Source organism: Ambystoma mexicanum, chromosome 3p (genome assembly GCF_040938575.1).
Source record: "Ambystoma mexicanum isolate Mex_15411 chromosome 3p, UKY_AmexF1_1, whole genome shotgun sequence".
Classification (NCBI taxonomy): domain Eukaryota; kingdom Metazoa; phylum Chordata; class Amphibia; order Caudata; family Ambystomatidae; genus Ambystoma; species Ambystoma mexicanum.
This window is the reverse complement of record NC_090925.1, coordinates 290724076-290745401: the sequence shown is the minus strand read 5'-3', so window position 1 is coordinate 290745401 and position 21326 is coordinate 290724076. Positions and strand designations below refer to the sequence as shown.

Below are 21326 nucleotides of genomic sequence, written 5' to 3'. Positions count from 1 at the left end.
GAATTATTAATACAAATGGAGTTTGGTACATTACTATTTGTCTTGCATGTACACTGTGTTTTCTTTTGAAGCTGTTCTAGCTAGCATTTCGTGCCTGTTTCGTATTCCTTGTTTTATATTGATTGTAAAGTTTTTTTTTTTATTGTGGACCTTTGAATTTAATTAGTTGTTTTAACGTTGATGATTTATTATTAAAAATTATGCTTATTTTTTAGATGTGTCTGGTCCATACCCTCCTTTGAAGAGGTTTAGACTCTAGCCCCTGTTTCTTCAGCTTTGTCTCTTATTAGATACTGATCTTGATCCACCCGGATATAGACAGAGTAGACACTATCAACCAGTTTGCATTAGTGGTCTACCGGGATTCCTCCTTTGATAATAAAGAATACGTTTCTCCAAGGGCTCCAGGTGTTTGTGTTCTTGGTCAGAGTTTCTATGGATTCATTTGGCAGGCATTGCTCGCGGTCTCTCTGTTAAGTGTGTACTCATTGAACACTTGTATCCCCCCCCCAACTTCATCTGTTGAATTTCACAGTTTCTGCATGTTCTTGCTTCAGACTATTAAGGTCAGAGGTCCTGAAGACACCAAAGTGCTGGATACCACTGTGTTGCAATTAACGGGGTGCGGCAAGGAGTGGGGTTCAGGTGCAAGTTGCACTATTGAGTTGAGTGCTTTTTATAGAGTTCAGTTTTTTGCATCTTTGTGAAGATGGGGTAGATGGTTACTTTTGTTTTTAGACATGGACTAAACCTTAAATCAGAAGCAATCGACTTTTCTGCTGAGACAAATTGTCATTAATCTGATTAAATTAGTTTACAGTCAGTCAAGTGTTTCTTTAAAGAGCACAGTTTTTAGCATCTTCATTAAGGTGGGGTGGTTCCATTCAGGAGTCTACAGTAACATTTGCATCCATTCCTAAGCTATTTTGCTTGGAGTGTGGTGGTCCACGCTGCGTAGGCTGATGAGAGTTCAAGGAGACTGAGGACAGCCCTACTCATGAGGCCTTCCTTTGCTATCATGGCTTCATTCCTTTGCATGGACCCTACCGGGAGTATGTAGATCTGCCTGGAGCTGGCAGCCATCTTGTGCTTCTTCAAGAGCATGGTGATTAGGGAAAGCCTCATGCCAGCCGAGACTCTCCGCTTGGAGCAAGAGGCGTTTTGGATGTTCCTTATTGCAATCTCTAGGGTTGGGAGTTTGTACTTAAAGTACGGTGTCAGTCAGGGTTGTACTGGCAAATTGGAATTTTTGATTTTGAAAGTGCATGTTTTTGGCGCATCCATACCTCCATTGCTCTGAACTGGGAGAAGGATGAGTGCAGGGCAGGAAGGGTTGAAGAGCATGGCAATAGTTTGGGGATGCTTGCTATGTTCTCTCTGTTGTTCTGAATTCAATAAAAAATGTGAGGAGATTCTAACACGGGGTCTTGCAACCCTTAACTATCCCGATGTTTTGGACCATAACTCCCCTCTGTCCTAGCCAGCACAAATAATGGTTTAGGATATCGTAGTCCAAAATAAAAGGGCTACCAAAAGCTGACCCATACTCTAGCAGTAGGTTTGGATGGTGTCTGTGGAGAATCAAAGGGTTCCCTCGATTGGTTTGTTGCTTCCGTGATGCTATCCACAATCATTTTCCAGCAGGCATGGGCTCTCACTTGTGTACACTTACTGCTCCTGGCTCTTTAAGAGATACACCTGTGTGGCACAAAAGCCAAAGACTTTGCCATCCTGAGGGTCAGAGACATCCCAGAACAAGGGAACCTCAAATAAACAGTGGCCCTGCTCGCGCCCAACAAACTTTGTGCAGCGAGATTGGAAATGTGACCATCGGTCATCCACTACAAGCGCTTATCCACCAGAAAGGATTAGACATGACACTGTTACCAACATGGCGGATGCAGTTTTAAAGCCGAGCTTCAGCCTCCTCACATGTTATTAACATTGGCTCACAAAAGAGCTGAACTGTGACAGCTTTGTAAATCAGACCATTGGCAAAATATAGTAAATAAAAAAAGACGAACCCGACAGGAGGGGCAGACCGGAGATAAAAGTTATGAACAGGAACGGTGCACGACAGGAGAAGAGCAGAGTTTGGAGTAAGTTGGCATTGGGGAAGAGTGATACGAGGAAGAGAGGAGTGGAGAATGAAAGGAAGGAGTGGAGAAGTTCGGAGGATAGAGGATGAGAAGGGAGACCAGCAGAAGTTGGAAGGAGGACAACAGGAAATGGTGGAAGGGGCATAGCATTGGAGGTTGGAAGGAGGAGAACAAAAGGTGATTGAAAATAAACCTTCTGTGGCAGTAGGATGAGAAGGAGAAGATTTGTATGGTTAAAACCAGTCAGAGGAGATGGTACAAGAGGGAACACATTGCCATAGAAGCGAGGGTGGAAGCCCTGATCTGAAGGAGCCCATCCCATAACGGGGGAGGAACAAGGACCTGGTGAAGCAACGACGAAGGCAAGGACACATGCAAGTTCAGGAACACAGAACAGAGCGTAAATATCAAGATCTCAGGAAATGGAGAGGGTTGAGATCCTGTGGAGACAGGGGCCAGAAGGCTGGAGTGGCTTTCTGTGCCCATGGCGCCAAGCTGCTGCTACGATTACACATCATGGCTGAGATGCAGCGATGGCCGCAGAAACTGGCGATAGTGCCATCTCAACAACTTAATTAGAGATGACCAGGAGGACTCTTTAGGGAACCAAGCCACAAAGAGAGAGTTTTCCAATGTTACTTTTTTTAATATAGGTTCAACTAAGCGTCATTATTACCTTCAAATTGTTTTTTTGATTTAATTAGATACATCTGAAATTATTAATTTCTGTGGTTTTCTTCAAACAAATGTTTTCCCAGCCTTTTATGAATCAGCCTAATTATTTAGCACAAAATACATCTCTATCATTTTCCTTCAAAGAAATCATTTCATACTGTCCAGGGCGTTCTGATCTTTTAACCATAGCCCAAAGTACAAGGAGGTTTATCTAAAAGTTGCCCAACTTTAGAGATATCTTCACCTGTGTTCTGTGGTGATTTCTGTGGTGTCACATGACCCTGGGAGGAGACTTCAGGGTGCAATCTTAGCATGTTCTGCGGGTGGGTGGTTGTTTCCCTATCAAGCCAATCGGAGCCTTTTTGTTAGGACAGAGGGCACACATGAATCGGGAGTGTCAGCTGGGGCAGGTGAACAGCAGAATATAGACAAAGAGGTACTTTGCCAATTAGCAGAGATCTCATTTAAAGAAATTGCAAATTCTTCATCGTAACAATTCTTTTCTTCCAAAAAGGGGTCTCAACTACTGAAAGAGACACAGAAGGAGGCCATGCTTTGTGTGCTCTAAATCTTTCAATGCCTCCTCAAGTCTGAACTGAAGGGAACGCAGCGAGGGTCTCCGACAAGAATCACGGCAGAGGTGTTGATACCAAAACAAGAAACTGCGTCCCCTTACTTGATGCTAGTGTCTGTGTGAGGGAGGAACCCTTGTGAGTGATGGCGTGAAAAGACTCTCCATCTCGTTCTTTGATGTGGAAGGGCTGCTTTACTGCAAAGCAAGGCAATCCTAGTATTAACAAAACCTGGGCGCATGCTTTACGGATTAAAACCATGCTGTTAACCTGCATCTCATACATAAAGCATTATAGCCCTCCCCACATAAGCAATGCAGCCCCCACACCTCCCTTTCATTTGTTTTCGCACCCTTGGTTAACCACAGTGTTTGCCGATCCAGTGCCATGCTGGTAAACAAAGCCAAGAACCAAGGGGCACTCTTTGGCTCTGAGCTCACATTCATCACTCCAACGTAGGCAGCGAGCCAAACAATCCCCCCGGCTCTCGGGCATGACTCACAGAACTGATGCGGTTAGATGTCTGAGACTGTCAAGACTACATGACTCTAACAGCATCTGACCTGGAGACCCCAAGAAGGTGTCCTATCAAGAGCAACTTCTCATAACGAGGTAAGAATGACCCTGGTTGCCAACTCATGCAGCCACATCCCTCCAGCTAAAGGCAATGGCTAGGCTTCCAATGAAAATGCAAACTGAACTTAAGATACCCAGCCCAATCCCTGGAAGGTCAGGGGGAAAAAGCCTAAAAATGATCTTTAAAAACCCTTACCCTCCAGATCTCAGTAACTAATGTCACTTGGAAGGTTATGCGCCACCACGGAGAAGAGACTTGAACATGAAGGAAAAACCATAGCAGCCCAAGGCCTCGATCTTTGGAACATCATGATCCCAACCCTTAGGAATAAGACGAGCCACGAATGATTCAGGAAACCGCTCAAAGTCGAACTTTTCACCTAAGCCTTCCCCAGCTGACTTCCTGACAATGTCAACACTCCCTGTAAAATGTTATCCGCCTACATCTCGATCCACCTGCTCTCCGTTCCATGCTTAAAATGTTGTACCCAGCACTTTCTATAGCAACTTGCATTTTGCTGAGCCTTGATTGTTTGGATCAATGCTTACTGTGAGTGGTATTCTTGGGCCCACCGCCTCAACCCTGATTTTTTCCCTCCCCCATGATCCATCACCATTCCCTCTTCCCTCGGCAGCACGCTGCAGCACCTTTGTTTTGCATACCAAAGCTTATACATATTACAAATAAAATAACAAATAAAATTGACCATTCCACCTCAGCCGTGTTACCTCCTGACCCAAACTAGCCCATGTCCTTACATCCTCCCTCTCAGGCACATGTAACCATAACCAGGCACCTGGCAATCGTTCTTTCTCAGTTTACAGCCCTCCCTTTTTACTTCCTGTATCCAGTGTCTTTCATCTGCCCTCGCACCAATAATATCAATGTAACCACTAGCAACACCTCTGATGCTTCCTCCACCCAAACTGACAAAGTAGAACCTTGCTACATATTATCTTGTCACTGTTCTGGGCCCTGCTATGAGTTGGGAAGACCATACCCAACAGAAACAAGAGAAATACCCCTTCCCCATAATGGGCGCATTCCTTCCACATCCACACCCCGCATTCCAAGCAGACGTGTGAGGGTGCGCCCCCGGAGTTGCTGCAGAGATGAAGCGGCGTGTCTGGTCACCTCATCTTATTTCCCCACCCTCACAATGTCCACTACCAATCAGCAAGTAGAACAAGGGGTCTCCGGTTCTGTGGTCATGTGCCAATAACTACCGGGATCGAGGGGATGGGGCTCCCTTCACTCCTAGGGCACCATTCGACCACTGTGAGTGAATACCCCGAAAGGAATATGTTGTGTTAGATTGCGCCACACTTCCTGCTCTGCGGTGTGCTGTGGCCACTGGCCTGGCCTGTGTACGTCATCAAGGGATTTGTTGTGTTTGTATTGCGCGGTTGCCTGCATGGGTTTCTGATGGTAATTTCTCTTTTTAGATTTTGCACTTCAGCAAAAGGGTACAATAAGTGGGCAGGGATTGGATACAAATCACTACATTACATGTTTGGCAGCACCTCTTTGCTTGCCAGGCCATTGGGGTTGATAGGAAACAGCTGCTGCTCAAGTCTCATAACTCTTAGGACTCTGTACAGGGTGAATTATGCCAAGTTCTTTATATAGTAATTAATACTGACATATTGCCCATTTTCCAAAGGGAATACACAACATTTCTTCGCAGTTACCGACTTGTTGTTTGTACTGTTAAAAAGTGTGCACCTTTTATCCTTGGGGATTTATAAACTGTGCCAGGTGACCCCCTCGCCTGTTTTACACATTGTGGTGTGAAGTTAAGAAACAGGCACTGTGCATGTGACACCAGGTGGCGCTTTGAATGCCAGGACTACATGCATGTGATTAACTGAATATTAGACCTTCAGTAAAACCCGATCATTTCTGTCAGCACAAGCGTCCCTCATTGTATTCTAAGTCTGGTGCCAATGTTAAAAACAGGTGGCATTTCAAATGGCGTCTGTTTTCCCCCATGCCATAGTATGGATCTGGAGGAATTCGCTTCAAGCAATAGTGGCTGGAAATACATGCTCGTCTTCTCTTCCCTTTCTCTTCCCTTTCCAATGCAATAAACACAAGAGTCATTACTAACTATAGTGTGCATTGCGTACATGGTACATGTAGGTGCTAATGCACCTATTGCATAAATGGTTTGTTGGAAATGTGTCCTAGGATTTAAGGGTGTTGTGCTCCTTTCTTGCTCCTTTCTTGCTGTTTCCACCATCCATGCCCGCGTTCCAAGCAACTTGATGGCCTGGCTGCTTCCCCCGATCCACCATCTTTCCCCCACCATCCCCTCAGTTCTCCGGTTCCCTCCCACCCCCACTTACCTGATTTCTTTCGGCAGTTGCTACGCAACCGCTGTTGCTGCCACTCCAGTTGCTTGGGCCGCCATGGAAATGGAAGAGGGGTTCCGTATGGAGCCCCGCCTTCCAGATTCGTGGCGGCCATCTTAAGTAAGTATTTTATTTCAATGAACAGGACACTGCAAGGCATCCCGTTCATTGAAAGAAAATGCATTGCTCTTAACACCCTGGGTTTCTGGATTTAAAACCTGGGGTGCTAATAGCAATAACACCCGATCCGGCATGCCGGATCGGGTAGCAATAGCACAGGGGCCTATTGGCATACCTTGGGCCCTGTGCAGTTATGAACCAATCCAGCCCGCTTAAGTAGCATCATGATCCACTCCACTACTATACCAAACCTATTTCTATCCTTTAAAAAGAGATGGAAAAAGACTCTGTTAGGGATTCAAAAAATTGATATGCCCAGGCAATGCAGAAATATGGTCACACCAAGAATGATCATGCCAGGTCCAATGACATACCTTTCTTAGTTGTGGTGATTTTTCAAAATGATAATGTTACACAATAGAATTAAAGACAGGTTTTTAGGTAGTCATGCACTCTAAAGTTTCTCTTTTGAGTAGCCACAAATCTTTCAATTACTTTCTTGATGGCTCTTGAAATGTTGTCTTCAAGTTACAGCATGAAGAGTTTCTATTGCCAGTCATTTTCGTATTGGTTCTGAGAATTTTGCCTTTAGGTTCCAGCGTGTAGCGTTGTCCCTCACAATCACTTCCTCTTGTTTGTGTTTGGGACTTGCCTTGCAAGTAACCGAATGCAATAAACCTACTTTCTGACACTTCCTTATTGGCCCTAGGAACTTTTCCTTCAAGGCTTAGTATGCAGTAATTCACTGTCCAGTCATTTGGTCGACAGACAAATGGTCGACGCAATTTGGTCGAAAGACAAATGGTCGAATTTTTGTTTTTATATCTATATTTCAGGTTTTCGTTTAGGAAAAAAAAGGGTTTTTTAGCAAAAAAAGGGGGTTGAGGGGGGACCCCCCAACAAAAAAAAAGAAAAAAAAGTGAAAATACTAAAAAAAAAAAATCGACCATTTGTCTTTCGACCAAATTGCGTCGACCATTTGTCCTGTCAACCTTTTTTTCGACCAAATGACCTGTAACCCAGCAATTCTTATATCCCTTTCTCGCTAGCTTTCGGAGGTTGGCCTTCAAGTCGCAGAATGCCGCGTTTGCCCTTCTAATCACTTCTCTATTTGGCATCTGAAGCCTCCTCTCTCCCAATTCCTGCAGACAGCCCTCTTCTCTGTAACCATTTTCTCAATTGATGTTTTTTTGCTTGTCTTCGTTCTTTCAAAACAGTTCTGAGAACTGGACAACATCAGTTGAAGCGAGTGCATGATTAGGGCGGTGCAATATTACCACTGTCCACCAAGATATCTCTGTCCCTTTAATGTTAAAGAAAATCATGGGGAATGGGACTGTGAGTGTTTGGGAGAGTAAGCTTGAGTACGCATTCCACTTATCACAGTATGTGGGCTTCCTCTTCCCCTCCCTCAATCCCCCCTCACTCAGTGGATGTTTCTTTTTTTGGACCGTGATATAGCAATAGAGGGTTTTCTAAAAGAAACAGACACGTCTTCACTTTTTTGATTGGCTTCGGGAACTCTTTCCTCAAATTCCAACATGCAGTGTTTTTTTCTGTCAGTCACTTTCTTAGTGTTAGTGGGAACTTTGCCTTCAAGTTCCAGCGCATAGCATTTTCATTGCAATCACTTTCCCTTATTGGTTGCAACTCACAGCATGCATTATTTTCGCATTGAGTCACTTTCTCACCTGATTCTAGATACACGTCCCTCCTTCCATTCACTTTTACAGTTCACTCTTGGATGTTTGAAAGGAATAAGTTACGCCCCATGGTCCTGTCCTTGGTCTCTGTCTCTTCACATCCGGTGCCTCTCTCCTGTCTAGACTCCACTCACTGTCACCTCTCCTTCTACGAGTCTGGTTTCTCGCAGGCACACCTACCAGCTAGTGGAAAGTTTGTCAGAACTACATGGTCCTGGCATCTGGTGTTGCTTCACTGTATGTTGCTGTAGACCCTTCCCTGCTGTCACTTGCTTTCCCGGAACCACAATGTCCCCCCTCTTTCATCCTCTCTGCTGCTCACAGTTTCAGTGTCCAACACTCGCCCACTCCCCTTTGCCCGCTTGTTTTCATTGATCCTTTATGACTTCCCCGGCTGGTTTCTCTTCTCTCTTCCGTCGTGCTGAAGGTTTATGTCACATCGATCTATGGACATAGAAGAAACACTCAGGACTATTTTGCTCATTGTCATCGAGGGCACTTCACCACATTGTATAACGCTCTCTTTAGCCACCACCATCCCCATGATCTTGTCCAGCAAGCTTTGCTGCATCAACATTGGCTTGGAAACTGGCAGTGATTGAAGACCATACCAATTTTACAGCAGGTAGGTTTCACGGAATCAGCACTTTTCAGACATTGAAAGCTATTAAAAAACCCAGCAAAGCACAGTATGCAATATATCAATCCTCAAAATGGGCATTTTGCCGTAGCCCATGGCCACTAACAAGCTGCTGACTCAGAAGGAATGATGGCCTATTGAAAAATGCATTACAAAATAAGGGGACAGGTTGGAGTATGTCAATATTAAAGGCATCTGTGGGGCTATGCTGGTTGGGGGCAATATGAGACAAGGCAGGGGAAACGTGACCTATATATGAAGCTGAGCAGGATGTTGTTTGAGAAAAGAATGGATTTGTTCAAATCCTTGGGAGTGGGCATAGGATAGGGCTGAGAGAATTTCATGCAGCGATGGAAGGTCCATTGTTGTGCCGTAATAGTAAGATGACTTTAATATGTCCAAAGCCAATTTTACAATTCAGTACCCAACTAATCCCATGTATATATTTTATTCCAGGTCCTCGGTCCTGCGGTACCCAGTGCCCCGTTTCAGTCTTCAGCAGCATTCACTCCGGTACATACTGATTTTTTTTTTTAATGTGTGTTTATTGTGGTGCTTTCTTTGGGGTTGTGGGGTGCTGTACAGCTAACCAGGTATACAAGTCGGCATAACCCCATGTTTTCAGGGTTTGATATAGATATACGTGTGTGTGATTAAGGGTTGTTTTTGGCTCCGTTTTGGTGGGGCTTTGGTTATGTACAAACAGAATGCAGCTCAACATTGTGTGTATGTTTCTAGGGATTTAAGCTCGTATAAACAAGTGCACGACTCGGGATCATGCCATGTTTCCCGGGCTAAAAAACAGGCATGTGAGTCGGGGTTGTGTACATGTTTTCAGTCCTATATGCAAATAAACAGAGTAGGACTCATGGTTTTAAATACACATGAACAGGCCTAAAAGTCAGGGTTATGTACGTTTCCAGGGCGTTGTGCACATGCGACTCAGGATCGTGGACATGTTTTTAGACTGACTTCATATATAAATGTGTTGTATTCAGAGATGTTCACATGTTTTCCGGGCTTTAAGCAGACATAAGCAGCTGGCACGCTCATAGTCGTGTACATGGCTTTGAATACCTATAAGCAGGTGTACAGCTCAGAATCATGTGCATGGGTTCGCGACTTCATATACACGAAACAAGCAGGGTATCGACCAGAGTCCATTTACATGTTTTCGGGCCTGATATGCACATACACGGGTATGTCCTGTGTCATGTACATGCCACTTTTCAAGCAAAGTACATATACATTTCAAAGTGATTCTGGGTGGTGCACGTTTTCAGGAATGTATACGTATAAACACGAGTACGACTTCAGGTCGTGCCATTTATATCATGGCTGTACACATGTTACTCATTATACTGTGCCAGTCACGGGACTCATTACACGGAAGGCGGTAAGGGTTAACGGTCACCGGTAATGGTACCGGTGACCGTTAACCCTTACCGCCTTACTACGAGGTCCCTTTGCGGGTTGGTACATTAACGCCTGCTTTTTAGCAGGCGTTAAAAACCAACCCGCAAAGGGACCAGGGTGCTAATTACGGTACCGCAATTTGCGGTACTGTAATTAGCACCTTCCCCATTCCCATTATGCCCTATGGGGCAAAAATGGGAATGGGGAAGGGCAATGGGGGAAGGGGGAATTACCGCCCTGCCAACCTTGGAATAGGGTGGTAATTCCCCTTTCCTCCAAGGCAGTGCCGGTATTTTACCGGCATGGACCAAGGTGCCAATAGCACCTTGGTCCACCGCCTACCGTGTAATTAGGCCCTTTGTCTCAGGGTTTTGTAGGTACATTTTCAGAGTTATGACAGGGCACCGTGCAAGAATTAACAGCCATAAAAAAGTCACTTCTATACATACACACAGCACACCATTTCTTACTCTCCAAGAGACAAATATCACTAGCCACCGGCTAGTGGCGAGTGTACATTTTGCACCCTGACTTGACTCAGGGTCAAGTGCATGTTGTTAAGGTTTCATATATACGTAAACACGAGTATGACTCAGCGTTTCAGATCTGTTTATATGCGGTGTGATATAAAATAGACGGCCGAGATGGTAAAAGGGTCAAATGCAATTGTGTTCCTCTTTTCAACAGGCTGCCACAGTAAGAATACAGTCATGGTGGCTTTGACTAATAAAGCCAGTACAATTGTAAGAATACCGGAGATAAAACATGGAGCTGACAAGATTTCACTGCCCCAGAATGTATTTTATTGTCCTTGTGTGGTTTCATCTCAACTGTCCCATACCCATTCCACTTTACACATCTGTGGTTAGGGATATATCTGTCTTGCTTTATTTATTATGAGGTAGCCCTTGGGAAATACTTAATCCCACCCAATTCTGATACAATACCAAAAAAAAGAGCCACTGCAACTGCACTAGTTGTAGTCCCATCTAAATAGGAACGTTCAAAAAGAAATTACAATTCTGCCCAGTGGAAATGCATATTTATTAGACCTGAATGCAGTACCAGTGTACATTGTGTAAAGTTCCACAAGCAGGCAGAGCGATAACGTCAAGTCAGAATGTTCAAGGTTAAACCAGAAGAACGTGGGAATGCCTCATGATAAACTCATGATAAACTGCACAACACTGGCATAAACCTGCACCCAACTATAGGCATATTTCCCCCAGTATAAAGTCCCATTCTAAGGCTGTGCATAAATCACGTTTCAATGGTGGCTCTTCTAACATGGCTTTGGGGGGTACTTGCCTGCCCCATGACATTTCCTCTGCATCAAGGCACAGTCCGGTAAGATTTAGGCTAGGGACTAGAATTTTAGCTTGCACGTTTGCTTTTCTGTGTATTGTTAGTCATGTCTTCCACATGTGAATGCCTGATTATGGCTTCCACTCCTGCTGTGGGGGGCAGACATGGCCTTTAACAGCCTTTCAACCTTAGCCAAGGCGAGGGGCCATGTCTGCGTCCCACAGCGGTGGTGAAAGCCATTCGCACGCCTGGGTTTATCTGAGGAGCAAATGGTTTCTTTTTTTTTTCACGAGAAATCTTACTAGGGGAAAATAAAACAAAGATGACCCCCACCATTGGGAAAAGGGACTAAGTCCCTTTTCTATTTCTATGGCAGCAGGGAGACCGGAGGAGTGAAGGGACCGGAGCACAAAGCTCCAGTCCAGCAGGTAAGTGGAGAGAGAGGGAGTCGAAGGGGTTTGGTTGGTTTTGGGTATTGGGTGGGAGTGGGGGGGGGTGTCAAGGTAACAGTGAGAGACTCCCTTTTGCCTCCCAACATTACAAAATAAAAAAAGGATGGTGCCACCCGGGGACGAGTACGGGTGGCTGGAAAAGCGGGCGGAGAATTAGTATTCTCGCCCACTGTTCCAGCCACCTGATTGGCTGCGCGCCCTTCTCCAGGTGTGAATACACGAACTATAACTAGTGGCATTTTATTTATTTGCCCTCAAGTGTAATGTCTTAAAGCTATCAGCGTAAGCCGATCTTATCTTTTGGTGGCCTCTGGCTGTGTGTTGGAAATGTTTCCCCATCTAGGCCCTACATTGGCTGCCAGATGCACAATGCTATATTCTAAATGCTATCTCATAGGAATCCTGACTTTTTTCGTGCTGTCAGTTGGGATCCTCTGTGACTATTATTCTATTGCCTGGTTCCTTTCTCTCCTCCCCCCAGCACCCCCACCGCTCGACTCTATATGTAATGTGCCTGTCACTAGAGAGGGGGCCTACAATATAGTATAAGAGTCTGTTGTGTCTTTTATACATACATTAGCTGTGTTTACCGTGTGCTATTTCTTTTTAGATTAGTTTTGAGACTAATAATATTTGTGTAATCTAATAAAGGTGTTTACCAGTTTGGTGTGATGACGTTTAAGTGTGTAGACTAACTGTACCTTTGTGGTAGCCGGCTTCCCTCTCGCTTGAGTTAGGCCTTACTACTCTGCTTAGCTACTTACCTGAGGGTAGGTTTGGCTTCCCTTTTGGCTTGGGTGAACTGCCCTACCTTTCCTACCTTAATGTTCATGGTTGTGCAGCACTCAACAGGGGTATCCAAAAAGCACCTTACAGCGGACCCAGGCTGGTCCCGTCTTCCTCTTTTTCCTTTCCTCCCGCTCCGCGCGTGCACACCCACCTGCACGTTGCTGGGCCCTACCGCCCCTTCTACCGCCCAGCTCTTCCACTGGCGCATCTACTCCCTCGGTGCTTAGGTGACCTTCTCAGGCAGAATTACAGGTGCATTAATTTGATCATTCGTTCACCCGCGCGGTGCCCTGTCCAGCCATGCATCAGCCACCACTCATGCATTCCTGCTTTTTAGTGTCATCTGTCATGTGGCAAACCCATTCAGCCCAAAACACCTATGGCCATTGTTGGGGGCCTGGCTGCACCTGCAGCAGGAGGGCAGAGGGACGCTCTGCTTCCACTTACTTGCTCTGGTGGGTGTTACACTTCTCTTGTCCTGTTTCTCTCCAGCCTTCACCCTCCTCCTAGAGCTGCCCGAGCTCTCTGTATTTGCATTCTCATTAGGAATTTTGAGGAGGGTTGTTTTGGTGTGGATTCTGGTTGAAAGAGTTCTCCGGGTGCACAGGCTACCTGGGTTTTGTTCTTAACATTATTAAATTAAAGAAATTAAGACCTCTTTCACTACTGCCCTCCTGTTTCTGCTGCTTATATTGAATGCCAGGACCCCGATGGCACCCTGCCACAGGAGGCGAGGGCCTGCAATATTGGCGATGAGCCAGACCCCACGGGAAAGACCCAAGCAAGTGCTGTGGACTAACCGAAGATGCCGCACTTTGAACACTGAATCTGCCGAGCGCGAGCGACAGGTCAGCGTGCTCCTAAATGATGTGCCTAATGGAGACCTCTGAGGGCGCATGCGCGCCTCCGAGCACCTGCAGTCCACCCGCTGTCCAGTGACGCTCTCCCTCTCTACATGAATGGCAGTGTTTCCCCGACAACGACACAGGCTCCCGGCATCACTATGGCAACTGAGTGGCATGGACAACTCCTCCCAGCAGCATGTTTCTTACAAAGTGCAACAATGCACGCGGAGCAAGTCGTGTATTTTAAAGGGCAACAAATATATGTACAATTAATGCAAAAGGGAATTAAGCCCCGTCGACCAATACAAACTGAGTTCACTGAGCCTTCATAAAACTCTCATAGAGGACGGTCTAAAAATAGTTTAAAAAAAAGATTCTGCCTACACTCCTTGGAGTCCTAGGAGAAATCAACACTGCGTGGGCCTGCCAAACACCTGCAAAAAAAACAAATATGGAGAAGTAGTGCACTAAACACAAATTCAGTCTGAACACCAATGCCCTTTTCTCACAGCCATCGTCTTGCAACATCCTGGAGAACCCCCCTGTAAAGTGGCTGGTTGGTATACAGCGCCTCTCACAGTATGGATAGGAAGGATGCCGCAATACGTCACTGTCTTGATCATGGAGGGCCATTGGTACAGAACAGACTCCCTGAATCGTGTAGATGAAGAAGGGGGAGACAATTATCAAGAAGCCGAACACGCTTTATACGTCGAAGAGAAGATACAGGGGCAGTATAGCTTAGCACAAGAATAAGATACTGGGCCAGTATAGCTTGGCACTAGAATAAGATACTGGGCCAGTATAGCTTGGCACAAGAATAAGATACTGGGCCAGTATAGCTTGGCACAAGAATAATATACTGGGCCAGTATAGCTTGGCACAAGAATAAGATACTGGGCCAGTATAGCTTGGCACAAGAATAATATACTGGGCCAGTATAGCTTGGCACAAGAATAAGATACTGGGCCAGTATAGCTTGGCACTAGAATAAGATACTGGGCCAGTATAGCTTGGCACAAGAATAAGATACTGGGCCAGTATAGCTTGGCACAAGAATAATATACTGGGCCAGTATAGCTTGGCACAAGAGAGCTACACAATGTCTAAAGTATCCAAGAATGTGTCGCTACGTTACAGGGATTAGTCATAAAGGGATCATTAGTGATCCGCTCATGATTAACACCTTAGGTGGCATCTTTTGTGGTGCTTTCGTGTAGAGCGCAATATAAGGAAAAATAAAATACAAAATACCTACATGATCAATTGGTGATTAAGTAGGATTTGGAATATCACAGAAGAACTTTAGAGGATGCGAGGTCCCACTCTTGTAGAAGCTATACGGATAACAAAGAAAGTGGAGCACAATGAACTGTGTTTTCAAGAATTGAAAGAAGACCATGAGAAAAACAGTAATAGTGAACGTAGCGACCAGTAGTGCTATGGCTCTCAAGGGCCACTCACACAGGCAGATAAGGGACCAACGGAAACAAAGAGAGGAACGCCCGAGAATTAAAGGTGGCAGGCAAGACTGGGGCCCACGAGTGCAGCAACCCTAATCACCTTCCAATGTCAAAGACTGTTATGTTCTCAGCATCATATGTATAACCTGTGGACAAAAGGGGCAATGTTTTTAATCTGAGGTGCTGGAGCGACTTTGCAATACATGATGCGACTGTATCCGGTGTGGAAGATGACGAGATCGGAGAGGTGCGCTCGCGCAAAAGAAAATAGAAACTGCCTGCGGCAATTATGATAAAAGTGAAAGTGATGAACCTGTTAGTCAACAGAGGAGAAGATTACACATTGGTTAACCAAGAATGCTGGAGGAATATGTTCAAGTGCTGCACCCTTGAAGAATCAGATGCTCCAGTCAATGCTTATGGACAACGACCAATAGGGATCCTGCGTGAATTTAAAGCTGACCTGCACTTCAAGGGATGGAAGCCTGACGAGTGTGGCGCAGGTCACCAGCAAAGCAGGAATCTTAACTGGGAGGATCAGGACAAACTTGGAACAATACCTGATCCTAATGACAAAGATCAGGTCCTGGTCATCTGGGAGCAGCTGGGCACTTGATTATCTGTATCTATTGAGAGATGAAGTGATCAAACCAACTAATGCTTTAAAATGGATAAACCTTCTACTTGTGGCCACGAAGCCTAACAGATCAATAAGACAGTACATAGACTTACGGGCCTGAACATGAAAGTGGTGGCAGAACAATTCCCATTGCAAAAAGTGAACAAAGTGGTAACAGAAGTTCATCGTGTAAACGTGCTTCTTCAATTGACTTGAAATCTGCTTGTTACCAGGTAACATGTCCCCTCGACCCAATTCACCTTATTTCCTTCAGCACACGTGTAGACTTGTTTAGGTGTCGGTGCATGCCGTTTGTACTAGTGTTTGCTGCCAGCGTGTCTTAGAAGTTGATGGATTATCTGTTTGGCAACTTGTAAGTAATGAAGTGCTACCAGGACAAAGTTTTTGTTTGTTTGTTTTGTTTATTTTATTTATAAAGCGCAGCCAGGCCCGGGGGCATACGGCCACGTAAGTTTAGATCTGGTTACAGTTACAATTGAATACGGTAAGCAAAGGTTACAGTGGTTACGGTTACAGATGAGTACAGACATTAGTGATACATATACATACATACATGTTGTAATGTTCATATGGCAGGCAATGTAGGCTGCCAATAAAAATATAGTATAAAATAACTTACATTTTGGTAAGGTGAACAGAAACAGACGAGCATAATTACAAGCTACAAAGAGTATTCAGTATAATCAAAGGGGCCGGTTGGACTCTCAGCCTGGACAAGTTCAAGATTTACCAGGACAGTGGGCAGTATTCGGACAACAAACCTTCCGGGGATGGAGTGAGACCCAAAGTAGATTTGGTGAGTGCCATTGTGGATATGCCCTAGCCTCAGAGTAAAGGGAGGATTTGTGGAATTTTACAATATGTGTGCTAAGCATCTGTTTCTGGTCCAAGGGATGCAAAGAAGAGTTGATAATCAAGGATGAAAATGCCACCGCACCAGTTTGTGACACTCTTACCTGCAGTGTTATACAATAATGCTAGTGCAGGTGGTCTGCACGGAGTGTTGATGCAGGAGTGTGTAGAGGTTCTGTGTACGACTGCATTTGAGTTGAGAGTTTCGAATGGTTTGGAGCGGAGATACTCATACTCCGTTACGGAGTCCCAGCTAGTCTTTGGTGGATACAGAAGTTTAATGTCCACCTGTGGGGCAAGTCTTTCCTTGTACAGAGTGAACATAAGCCTTTGGTGGGCATATTAAAGAATGCTGGTATTGACTGGGGGGTCAAGAAGGATATGTAGGTGGCTCCCTGCACTTCAGGGGCATGGTTTTAGAGTGTAGCACATTTGTGGTAAAAGCAGATGCCCCGTCGTGGATCCCTGTCACACATTTGTTCAAGCCCAGTGAGAGTTAGACTTATGAGCAATCAGATGTACAGGAGGTGTGTGTGTGTGTGTGGTAAACAAGTGTGTCCAAGAGAGGGAGTAGAATGAGACTTGTGACAAAGAGTCAGCGCACACCCATGTCAGGGACCATGTGTTTGATGGGTGACCCAGTAGTAGAAGCAACAAGGGCAGTGAGATAAAGCAGTACAGGAGGATCAAGGATGAACTGGGATACCCTGAAGTCAGGTTGGTTAGGGGCGACAGACTGGTGGTCCCAAAAGACCTGTTGAGGTCAGTCATTAGTATTAGTCATGAAAATCATTTGGCTACTTCCAAAACAAAGGCCTTGTTTAGGCACGGCTGCTGGTCACTGGCTGTAATGGACTATATAATCAAGAGTGCAATAGTGGAGTGTTCAGAATACAGTGACAACAACTAAGTGATGGTTACTAGAAGGTGTCTGATGGCAGTGCCCAAAGTTCCATCTCTATCTTGGGACAAAGTGGCATTACATCTTGGGGCCAATTAACTTCAGAGACGTTCACAATACATATGTATCTGTCTTACTTGATCTACAATCGAAATGGCCTGAAATGTGTGTGTGTTCTACCTGATGTACACAGCAGGGGTATCACATGATTTTGCTCAGCTTTCTGGTGAGAAGGATTCACACAGAAATTAATCACGGATTACGCGAAACAGCTGGCGTTGCAAGAGATGGAGGGGTTTCTAATAGGGAAGTTCACTGTCCATACCAAGACATCTGAAAAATATGCCCAGAATAAGAGGATTGTTGAAAGAATCAATCGGACGCTAACAGCGGTGATCAATAAGCACAGGTGGAAAACGGGCATACGCGATGATGCAACGCATATTCCAGTACCCTGAGGTGCCAAATGTGACCACCCACGTTTTCCCATTTGAGGTGTTACGCAGGCAGAAACCTAACAGCAAGCTTTGCCCGGAATGGTTAGGAAGCTTGGCTCTCAAAGTGATTGGTGACGATTAAGTCAAAAGATGGTTAGAGGAGCAAAGGCTGTGAGATGAAGAGTAGGAGGCCCAGATGTTGAAGCAAAGGCAGCACTAGGTATTCCTACAGAGTGGTTGTCAAAGAAGATCTGGGACGTGTAGTTGGTTTGACTGATGGGAGTGTGTGGAACAAAGAGCATCCCAAGTACCAGACGGCTTAACATCCGTTTGTTTTTTGTTTTGCTGTTAATAAGGGAAAGAGAATTGTTGAGGCCAGTTTGCACCTGACCAATGAGGACACACCTTACTGTTCATACTTTTCCATGCACCTTTTACCTCTCTACTGCTTAACACATACCAGTGTCTTCTCTCTTTCTGTGTCTAGCCCCTCTGTCCCCATCTTCTTTAAGCTACCACAGCTCTCTGCCTTGGCATTCCCATTGGAAATGTAATGCGCACTGTGTGGGGTTTGGGTTCTAGGAGATTGTAAGAGGGCCCAGGAAAGAAGACGCACCCCGCTTGCACAAACCACCACACATACAAGAATTTTGTGTAGCAACAGTGAAAATCCAAGAAAAGAACTTTCACCGAGATAAAAATGCCTTTGGATTTACCCCGCTTTGAAGGGCTGTAGCAGCATGTTTTACTATGCAATCTGACAGTACTCAGTTCATCAACGTAGGAAGGATGAAGGGCTGAGTTGCCCTCTTCCAGGAATTGAGCTTGCAAAATGTAGGTTTGCCCCATGTCTGATGCAAGAACTTCACTCATGAGCTTTCCAACCAGAATTGATCTAAATGGGTGTCAAATAGTGACCCTCTCCTACTTGAACAGAATTCCGCCCCTGCGCGCCAAATCACCCAGCAACACTCCACCGCGTAACGCTCAGTTAAAACTGCAACTTGCCATCCAGGAATGGTTATTTCATGTTCTCATGTTTGTGTGTTATTATTGAATTGGGCGAATAATATGCATACAAGTAACGCCCATAAACGTATTGATTCCAAGCTCCAATAAAAAGGTTTTTTAAATGACTCTCCAGCGCCAAACTGTACTAAATAAAGCACAAGCCCTCTACAGGCGCAAGGTCCAGCCATTAAAGGGAAGTTGTGGCACTGGCTCATCCCGCGGGTACACCTCTTCATGGCATCGCCCGCCAGAGCAAGGGCTAATTCATAGTGCTGTGCTATGCATGCGCCAGAACCCACCTAGTCATCCATTCATCTGCTGCATGCAACCACAGGTGGAGGCATTCTCACCGGGCCCCTAATGGGCGAGGTGTTGCCGAGTGACTCTGAATGTTCCATCGCAGTCTGCCCTTCAGACCTGGGCAATAAATCCCATAAGCCGGATGGTGAAGAAGATTAGGTGCTTCTCCTAGTAATTGTTTCTTTCATGTCGTGCCTGCCTCTTTCTGGCACTATCGCACTCGCACTTTGACCTTCTTCGTCTTTGCTTATCCATCACGTTGCCATGGATGGCGCCAGTGGCAGTGCCTCAGGGGGTAAATCATTTCACACCTGTACATGTAATGTCTCCAGAGCACAGAAAGCGTGTATAGATCGTTGATAAGGCTTCTGGCAGCAGAAGTGACGATCTCCCAAAGACAGGCTCTAGTGGCAGTAGACACCGCTGGAAGCAACCTGCTGTCGCCGAGCAACAGAGCTAGACTATGGCTCAGTTTAGATACAGAGTGACGATCTCCCAAAGACAGGCTCTAGTGGCAGTAGACACCGCTGCAAACAACCTGATGTCGCCAAGCAGCAGAGCTAGACTATGGCTCAGTTTAGATACAGAGTGACGACCTCCCAAAGACAGGCTCTAGTGCCAGTAGACACCGCTGGAAGCAACCTGCTGTCGCCGAGCAGCAGAGCTAGACTATGGCTCAGTTTAGATACAGAGTGACGATCTCCCAAAGACAGGCTCTAGTGGCAGTAGACACCACTGCAAACAACCTGATGTCGCCAAGCAGCAGAGCTAGACTATGGCTCAGTTTAGATACAGAGTGACGACCTCCCAAAGACAGGCTCTAGTGCCAGTAGACACCGCTGGAAGCAACCTGCTGTCGCCGAGCAGCAGAGCTAGACTATGGCTCAGTTTAGATATAGAGTGACGATCTTCCAGAGATAGGCTTTAGTGGCAGTAGACACCGCTGGAAGCAACCTGCTGTCGCCGAGCAGCAGAGCTAGACTATGGCTCAGTTTAGATATAGAGTGATGATCTTCCAGAGACAGGCTCTAGTGGCAGTAGACACCGCTGGAAGCAACCTGCTGTCACCGAGCAGCAGAGCTAGACTATGGCTCAGTTTAGTTACAGAGTGACGACCTCCCAAAGACAGGCTCTAGTGCCAGTAGACACCGCTGGAAGCAACCTGCTGTCACCGAGCAGCAGAGCTAGACTATGGCTCAGTTTAGATACAGAGTGACGATCTCCCAAAGACAGGCTCTAGTGGCAGTAGACACCGCTGCAAACAACCTGCTGTCGCCGAGCAGCAGAGCTAGAATATGGCTCAGTTTAGATACAGAGTGACGCTCTCCCAGAGACAGGCTCTAGTGCCAGTAGACACCGCTGGAAGCAACCTGCTGTCGCCGAGCAGCAGAGATAGACTATGGCTCAGTTTAGATACAGAGTGACACTCTCCCAGAGACAGACTCTAGTGCCAGTAGACACCACTGGAAGCAACCTGCTGTCGCCGAGCAGCAGAGCTAGACTATGGCTCAGTTTAGATATAGAGTGACGATCTTCCACAGACAGGCTCTAGTGGCAGTACACACCGCTGAAAACAACCTGCTGTCACCGACCCATTTCTTCAGCCTGCTCGGCTCAAGTGGGCGGCTGCCTGAAAATCACAGACTGCCCCTGCTGCCTTCTATAAAGGTTCCACACCACATTTCTTCTTCCACTTAGGCAGATTAAAGAGCCTTTGGCTGGAGTTTTGCTCTGTCAAGCTGGGCATATGGCCTTGTACCCAGATGGGCAAAGCGAGGCTCTACTGCAGGGCGGGGTCAATACTCAAGCGAGGTGCGTAGCATCCACGTATGGGCCGCAGGCATTGAAGGGGCCTGTGCTCGGTTACTTAAATGATTAACTCGAGCTTGACCCTGCCATTGCTTCAGGTGGCATGTGCATCGGGTAAGGGGTTAAGCTCTGTTTCTCAGCATTTGGGTGCAGGGTGCTATTGCCCTGTTGCAAGTTATTTTTCCAAGCTTTAAATGTTACTGTCCCATGCCCAGCCCTCCAACTGTGCATGTGTGTGTGTGGGGTGCTCAGAAAAACGCCCCTCAAGCATGCACAGACTCAAACACTATATGTCGTGGATTTAGGCTGTGGCTTAAACGTATTGAAATGGAGGGAGGGCGTTGCCCCAGACACTGACATGCACCA

General features: G+C 45.9%; 1 protein-coding gene across 1 annotated transcript in view; it reads left to right on the top strand.

The window, feature by feature from the left end:
• The window catches only part of SRMS (src-related kinase lacking C-terminal regulatory tyrosine and N-terminal myristylation sites), a 187797-nt gene that overhangs the window by 108431 nt on the left and 58040 nt on the right, over positions 1 to 21326 (top strand). Inside the window, exon 4 of the mRNA XM_069650820.1 lies at positions 9197 to 9253. Coding sequence (XP_069506921.1) covers positions 9197 to 9253 — 57 coding nt within the window. The remainder of the gene's footprint in view (positions 1 to 9196; positions 9254 to 21326) is intronic.